General features: G+C 41.8%; 1 protein-coding gene across 1 annotated transcript in view; it reads right to left on the bottom strand.

The window, feature by feature from the left end:
- grin2ca (glutamate receptor, ionotropic, N-methyl D-aspartate 2Ca) overlaps positions 1-8844 on the bottom strand; it is a 76119-nt gene that overhangs the window by 26444 nt on the left and 40831 nt on the right. Inside the window, exon 4 of the mRNA XM_034895071.1 lies at positions 4455-4569. Coding sequence (XP_034750962.1) covers positions 4455-4569 — 115 coding nt within the window. The remainder of the gene's footprint in view (positions 1-4454; positions 4570-8844) is intronic.

The raw sequence follows: 8844 nt of genomic DNA, 5'->3' as shown, positions 1-8844 counted from the left end.
AGTTCTGAAGGCAAAAGGGGGTCCAACCCGTTACTAGCATGGGGTACCTAATAAAGTGGCCGGTGAGTGTATATTGATCAGCCCAACTGTTAATCTATCGCTCCACTCATGGGCTTTTAGTCAAGTCAGTCAGAATTTCAAATTCTGTGAATATATACTGAGATGAAAAACATCATGTCCCTCTGACTGCTGACACTGTGAAAATATTCATTTTAGCGCATTAAAAAGTGATGTAATGACGGGAATAAGTTCTTGTTGAGCTTTTTCAAATGACAAAATTAAATATACAAGATCTGTCACACCAGTATAACATAGTTGGTATATTATTGGGAAAATAATTCAATTATACATTTTTTTGGTTTAGAAACCAGCCAGCGAGACTGTAACTTCAGGGTTTGTGGGGGTGTCACAAATTTACAGCCAGAAAACGGCAGCTTTTGAGTCCCATATATCACCCTGCCAGATAACAGCAATGACAGGAACACTTCCTGTCGTCCTCTAGGGCTTCTTCTCTCTGTCGTTACTCTCTTTTGTCATGCTCTCCCTCCAGCTTTCCAAGTTACCTTGCCTTTTAGATTTGAGAGTGAATTGAAGAACCAGCAGGATAATGACTCTTGGGAAGTAGCCGATGATAGCTACCCACTAGATAAGAGCACTGGAGTGGTTTAAGTTTAATAAATAGAAAAGGTGAGGAGTGTAACGTGTGGATAGGTCTATACAGTGTCAGGCGGAGGCAGGTCATACATAGGTGGTGTATGAACCCAACAGAGAGGCTTGCACTGCAAATGTGTACAATTAGAAGGCTGGCACGAAGGCAATAAAAAGATGGAATTGATTTTCAGCTTTCGGAGAAGGATGCCTGAGGCAACAGTAAGTCAAGCACAGAAACGGGAGCGCCTCACATAGAATGTTTCTCATAAGGGGTGAGTAACGTAGGTTTTCCTCCCACAAAAGGTTTATGTAAAGGTCAGCACGGTGGAAACGAGTGTGTTTTTTTCTCTCAATAAGAATACTTCCTGGAGTACAGTAGTACACTGTGAACATTATGTACTCACTTGTGTAGTGCGTCCATTTTGACAGTATAGTGTTGTTTCAAATCGCTCACTGACCGGAAATCACTTTTTCTCTTCTTCTTCTTCTTCTTCTTCTTCTTTATGGTTAATTGCTGCTGGGCAGAGCATCGGCACCACCTAGTGTCGCTCGACAAAATATATACTGGCTTGTTTTTATCTGACTGCAGTGCAGTGCTGCTTATCGGAAAAAAAAACATCACGGGTAGAACATTTGTGGAGTTCAGTTTTTGCCGTTTTAATCGCAACTGCTGCAGCTTCCTTGCTCGCCATATTCACAGAAAAATGAGGGCGACTACGGTCAAGCGTCCACACTTACTTTAGTGACTGCTTTAATTGCAGCATTCGGGTACTTGTAGAGCACTGCATTTGGCCATAATTTGTCAGTGTGAATGCACTAATGTACTCAAAATAGCAAGTCTATGTTCAGATGTGTGCGATGTGAGACACCGCTCTGGTGTAAGAGGGGTAATGAGAGGACGAGTTTACCTTCAACTCAGGGTTCAAGTTCTAAGTCATGCAAACAAGTCTCTCTGTCACTAATAAAAAGTAATTTGGATTGAACATGACCAAAACCTTGCTATGGTTGCTATGCTAACCTTAGTCTCACATTGCCAGACCTTCCTCCACAGCGCTGCGGAGGAGGGTCTGGCTAGTTCATAGTGTTCCAGGATGGGAGAAAACCGGGCTCTGGTTTATTGGCATTTCTTTAAAAAAACACAATCGTCTTGGGCGGCACTAATCTCCGGACAGAGCAGTGGTGTCGCTGCAAAATAAGCTTGAGAAGGAACATGTTTTGGTGGAAAGTGTACATTTAAAAGTTGTTTTAGTCGTGCGACAGAAAACTGAGTTTGGAAAGATAGTCTAGCAAGCTGTCTTGATTTACCCTGCAGAGATCTGAGGAGCAGTTAACCATAGTCCATAGAAATCCACCGGAGTGGAACGCCTTCACGAAGAAAGCTGAAGATAACGGACACCTAGCCGAAAAGAAGGATCTCTGGTGAAATTTCCGGCGGCACCGGAGCAATCCCGGAAGTTGACCGTCGTGGATTTAAACTGTGTTGGCCAAGTAAACCTAGTCTTAGGACAGATGTATCCAATCCATGTTACTGTCACTGAATTCAATTTTTATTCAGTCTTTTATAGTCTGTGCTCATGTCATAGAATTAGAGGAGTTTTTATACTTCTGTGTTTCCAGAGCCAACTCCTGTTTGTCTGATAGACAACAAGGATATTAAAATGGTTGAAAACCTCCCTAATCTACTGGGAGTGTTTCAGAGGAGAACAGTGCCCTTCAACATGTACGTCAAGCAGCAGATAAGTGAAATACACATCTGCTTTTGTCTGTTTAAAGCTCATCAGGAATACAAAAGAAGCTTCAGTTTGAAGGTGATCTGTCTTTGTTGCAACCTCCTCCTGCATTCATGTATTAGTTGATTATTAGTATTAGTTGATTGATCTAGTGTCTAGTGTCCCATTTGCTGTTTCATGCACCGCATCACCCAGAATGCAGTGCAGAAAAATAGGTCAAATTGTTTTTAAATCAGAAATTAAATGAAGATTACTGGTAGACCATGAAGTTTTCTCTCAAGGTTCTGAGAAATGTGATACTATTTCTGTAATATTTTTAATGGAGTAAACAATGATTTGATTGATTTATGCAAATAATCTTTAGTAGCATCTCCAACCAGTTTCAAAGTTTTGAACATATTTTTGTTGACATGCAGCATTTTTCAGTAACAATATTTCTCTGCTAGTACGGTCAGGTAGTGTAGGCTGTCAGCTAACTAAATGTTGGTTAAAGGAATATTTTTTCCTTAATGTTGTCTGATGTCAGCTGCTGGTCTCAGACAGTGGACAGTATTTTGGTGAACAGGTGAGTGAATCCAGCTCCTACATGATAACTTTGCTCCTAAGTGGAGACGGCAGCTAGCTGTGATATTGCATATTCAGACAAAAACAACAGCAGATAAGCGGTTTTGTTGAAAAAGCAGAGTTTGGGAAAGCCAACTAAGCAGAGTGATGTTGTATTACTGAAAGACAGAGTGACAGGATGTGTAAACTGAAAAACGGATCGACCCAGTCTTTATTTTGCTGGCTTTTAGGAATTTCACTCTTAAACTACATTTTCATGGAAACTATAACTGTAGTGGCAATGTGTTCAGGATCTTTAACAAATGGCAGCTGCCACTAGGGCTGGCTTAAAGTAATAGATTCTCCAATTAAAATTGATCTTTGATTGAATGATCTTATATTGGTTAATAAAATTCTGATATCTACGTTTTAATAAATGCCTCTTCACCATAGTAAAACCGTAAAAAGTACTTAAAACAAACGTTTTGGTGGTCAGTTGTTAATGTTAATATTAACCTGGTGCATGATAAAAAATACCGGAGGGTGTTCTAGCTTGTATACTTTACAGCATGGGTTCTCTGAGAATCTTTTCTATCCCCAAAAAAAGGTACTGAATTGAAATTTCCTTAAACCTAATTATATTAAAAATGTAATCAAATCAGGATCTCTGAATTTAACTGATTCTGGAAACCATTGGTAGTACCAAGCCCTAGCTTTCATGGAGCCTTCTAAATATCCAGTTCTACTTTTGTTTAATGTAAATCACATCACACTCTGTTGTCCTGTTGTATAGTTTTTACAATAATTTGACAGACCCACATAACAACAATGCCCAGCAACTATTAAACCAATATTTACGCCATGCAACCAGTGCTGTATTAATTCATACACAAAACTGCTTCTGTCTGCTGCCATAATCATATATCTTCACCTTACTGAAGCGCAGAGCCTCGATAGCATACCGGAAATTAATAGGAAGTATCACCCGGAAACATAAATATAACATAATTGGCTTTGAATCGCCTGTGGGTGTTTAATATGAGCGGGATGTTTGACTAAACCCATTCTATTCAACCAGTGGAAGAAGTCAACTCCCTCCAGTCTAAGGTCCACATCACATCCGCCCCCTGTGGTTAAATTAATGTTTCCATCCCCCAAAAAGTCATTGAGGCGGCAAAGTTATTAGATAAATGTGTGTGGGCTTCTTTAAATATCTCTTTGAGGAGATGGAGGGTAGGAGTAAGTGACATAGGTGTGTGTGTAATGTAGTACTGTGTGTGTGATTAGAAAACGATCCTTCATTAAGTAGTTCTTTGGTGTCAGTGGAGCTCTGACTCTTCTAACTGGTCTTTACAAAGAGACCAGTGATGTATGAAATCACTCTGCCGGTAGCATGCAGAGAAAGACGTCAGGGGAAAGACACTGTGGGACTGCAGAACAGCTCTGCTGTTTTACTTAACACATTCAGTGTGTACACAGCAATTCCATCCATGAAGTGAAATATGCGTCACCATGTTGTGAAAAGCTCACCTTGTCCCACTGTCGCTCTCTGTCCAAAGTGATAATTATCATGGCTGGATTCACCAGGTAACCGTTACTGTTGAAGGAGAAGTCATTGTGTTCCCAGGTTACATTCAACATGTGCCTGTAGAGAAACAAACCCAAAGAGAAAGATGATCAGTGGCTTCAACTTTAAACTTTTGAGTTTTATGTAAGTTCAGTGCAAACACAAGCATTGTAATTTCCTAAAGCCAAAGGTGAAATCTTCAGATTGCTTTTTTGTATGACCAGCAATGAAAATGCAAAAATGTTCTTATCTTACTATCACAAAGCCAAAGAAAATCAGCAAATCTTCACAATCAAGAAGCTAGAGTTTTTCAAGTGAAGCAGTGTTACAAACGGGCGCAAAGCAAAACAGGTTGTGGCTTTAGGAAATGGCAATGTCGGCCTGTTGATCCATCGCTTTGGTCCAGACTGATTTCTGAACAATTTCACCTATTACATTTTTAAGAGGTCTTGTACAGACATTCACGTTCCCTAGTAGATCCTACTGACTTTGGTGAACCCGTGACTTTGCCCCTATCGACACCACAAGGTTAACTTTTTAGTTTGTTTATTAAAATATCTTGTAAGCTGTCGTCTTGCTTGTTGTGGACATTTCGTACACACATTCGTTTTCCCTCGAGATGCATTGCCAAAACCCTATCTGTATACAGTACATGAAAGGACAGAGAAGACTTTTAAGTCCTTTCAATGTGTCCAACAAGATGTTGCAGAGCTTATATCAGTCTGTTGTTGCAATGTGCTGGTACAGTGGCATCAGAGCCGACAAAACAAAACAGACTCAAAGAGATCAGAAAGTTCCACTCTGTTCTGGGAACCACGTTGGAGCCGTTAGGATTGGTGGTGGAGGTGGAGAAGAGGTTGCTGCATGCTTTGAATAGCAGACCGATCCAGCTCTGCTGTGACATGAACCCCTACAGGAGGTCCTTCCTACCAGCTGCTATCTCCCTGTACAACCAGTCTCCTCTGTGTCAAAACAGGGGGGTCGAGAGGTGAAGCCTCACGCTTCCCCCTAATGGAATAAAGACTGATGCAGACACACTCACCTTGGACCAATACATCTTTCATTTCCTTTTTAAAATGAAATGATCTAATTAGGGCTGTAATCTCCCAGTCGACTAGTCGATTTATTGGTCGATAGGTTCTGGCTCAACCAAAATTCTGATTGGTCAGTTTTTTGCCGCGTTATTTCATCAGGTGGAAGCATAGACCGTAACTGTCTATGGGTGGAAAGCACTTATTGACAATGGGGGTGTTTTCAGAGCGTCCCTTTTTCACAGGTAACAGTCTGTTCAGATCGGGAAATGCCTGTTATCGGCCGATAATATCGGCCCGCTGATATATCGATGGGGCTCTAGTACTCACTATCACTAATACCAGTCATCCGGTTTATGACACAATACCTGCAGAACTAATAGCCTCAGCTGCTCTTTTTTGTTCAGTGAAACTTGGCGGAAGGGTGTAGCATGGGCCAAGGTAGAACCCATCACATTTTGGAGTGCATCTGAATCGCGGAGCGGATACACAAATCATGTTTTTGCTTTATTTAACCATCCGAGATGGAATGTAACACAAATCTCGCAGGAGCTGGCGGTTTGGACTTTGCTACAAGTGGGAGCCATGCATATGTAAAGAGAACGGTGGGAGCGACAGACAAAACAATACACCATGGGACATGGGATTTAGCCATTCAATGAATTTGAAATGAAGATCAAAGCAAGTCATGAAATGACTAGACGGCTACCCAGTCCCGCTCTGACCGTGTTTCTTGTTAACTCACTAATGGACAGAAAGGACAAGCAGTCTGGTGAGAGGGACATTCTCTTCACAAACCACTTTGACACAAGAACAGCACATTCTACAGTTACTCTGGGGTCTTCTTGAGTTTAGCAGCTTTTCCATCATCAACTTCTTACAGAACTTCATCGGAATTTATCATTTTTGTGGGTTTTTGTTCTGTTCTGAGTGCCCTCATAATGTTTCAGCTGTTTGAATAGCATACATGTTGTTCTTGGGAATCATGAAACCATTTTACACCGATTGGATAATGTCACAAATGCCTTGTCATTGAACATAAAAGCAGCTGCATTGACACAACAGAGACACAAGGTGTCCTGACAGCTTCTGCACTGTGCAGAAAACCGCTCTCTCCTTTTGATTCCATTGTGTCATCACTCACATCCTGTGATATTTAGGCCTGTGGCGTTGCTCTCTCACCTCACCTGCCACTCCAGCAGAGGTGATGAAAGCCTGCTGGGAGCAGAATAGCCTTCAGCTCTTGTCTGTGTGAAAAGCCTCTTTAATCTGGTAATCTGCAATAATCCTATTAACAGGTGAGCTGACTCATTATCAAAAGCTCGTTTGAAAAAAAAAAAAAAAATCCCAATCAAGTGAGGACAAATCCGCGGACCGCGAAGGATGTTAATGTTTGATCTGACTGGAAAGAGAAGACGTGATAGACTATAAAGTTAATGGAAAGTGCTTTGGTCTATCTTGCCGTTGTTACTGAGAGCCGCTGCTACTCAAATCGTGCCTGCTGGGTTTAGCAAGCCTGAAAGGAGGGGGTGTACAGTATCAAAGCCTGAGATAATGTTCACCATTTTCACTTTTTCATTTCCGTTTGGGTTTACAAAAGGAAAAGTTGTCTTCCCTACGGCTCTGAAGACTACAAAAGAGGAATGACTTCTGACATTAGAGGGAGAGAGTGATGATTTAGAATGCAAGAAAAGTGTCATACGATGCTAGCGTCCCGTTAGCAGTCCTCTACAGCAACACACATAAAGCCCCGAAAGACCTTGGTTCATAGGTGCATGACCAGCCACAAGCTGATGTTGGAGCAGTTTTTATTTTCTTGCTCTTCCTTTTGCCGATTAAAACATCTTTCTAACAAAATAGGATTGCTCCGTGTTCTGTGGCACAGACGGCATTAGATTGCTCTTTGGGCAAGGTTTAAATAAGGAAAAGCCACGCCCACCCCAACAAAATAACCTTGCAGTCTCCAAGAGATATAGGGGAGCGCTCAGTCCTGAGGACATTAGGAGATAAATGGCAGCGGGGCACAGGACACAGTTTGGGAAAAGCAAGAGTCGCCATAAAATGTGTTCACAACAGATGGGAAGACATGAATAAATAACTCTTGTCCTCTTTTTGCCACGTCCCACAGATGTAGGTCTGCCACTTCTGTTCTCTTCAACTCTACATCTTTTTATTTCAGGAATTAAAGGAATAATTATTCCCTGTGTGATCCCTAACCATCAGACAACATTTGTATGCTTGTCCTTAACTAGGTTATTCAAATGATACACTGAAAATCTAAATTACACAGTTAAAGAGACTTAAAGCCCATGTTGCAAGTTAACATCCACTGTTGATTAATGGGTACAAAAAACACTCAAGATATGTATATCATTTTTAAAAATGTCTCCAAATAGTTTTAAAAGTTAGTTTTTGGTCATTTTTGGTATTCGCGGGTTTATGGAGTCAATTCAGTGATGACGTCACAGGAGGGAGCGAATTCTCAGCCTGGCACTAGAACTATGGGGACTGACTGGGATGAGGAAGAGGAGGAAAGGCCAGCAGCCGAATAATTACCAACCTGACAGACGTGAAAGGGCAAATGAGGAATTGTCAAGATTGTGGGGAAGTCTCCTTCCTTTATCTCCTTTATTTAGCAACGCAGCAGAGCATACCATGACTTTACTTTATACTGTCAGTGAAGTTAACGTCAACGTTTTCTCTCGATCTATTGACAGGGATCATGTTGTCAGTTCAGATAAGTACTGGTACACATATCTAGATTTAGGAATAGAAGGCATCCAGAGTGTTATCTCTAAGTGTTTACCTCTTCCTCCGGTGAAAACGTGTCGCTGTTTGGCCGGTGCTTGTGTGTGTGGCGGCGAAGCTGCGGTGGAGAGCGGGTGCTGTAGGCGAGTGAGCCTCCGCTCCGGGAAGCTCGCCCCGCGATCAGCTGATCTGACGATGCCTAAATCCGTTTGTGACATTTCAGACCGGATCATGCCCCCCCCCCCCCCCCCCCCCCCCCCCCCCCCCCCCCCCAACCAGCACGCACCAGTATTGTAATTGTTTATATTAATTTTGCCATTCCTTTTAGACTGAGTCATATGAAAGGCTCCTTATCCCTAAACAAGAAGTTCACTGCAGACAGATTAGCCTACGTCTTGACAGTATCAAGACATCATTATGGGCCATTATAGCCATTCCCCTTGATGTCATACAATCTAAAGAACACAGCATAAGATATGGTGATACCTCATATAGGAGTGTTAGAAACGACACAAACACCAATCCACTACTATTACCACTGCTACAGTAGTAGGCTACTAGTACTGAGCATTTG

This window comes from Etheostoma cragini, chromosome 15 (assembly GCF_013103735.1).
Source record: "Etheostoma cragini isolate CJK2018 chromosome 15, CSU_Ecrag_1.0, whole genome shotgun sequence".
In the NCBI taxonomy this organism is placed as follows: domain Eukaryota; kingdom Metazoa; phylum Chordata; class Actinopteri; order Perciformes; family Percidae; genus Etheostoma; species Etheostoma cragini.
Note: the sequence above shows the minus strand (reverse complement) of the source record. Positions and strands in the feature narration are given on the sequence as shown.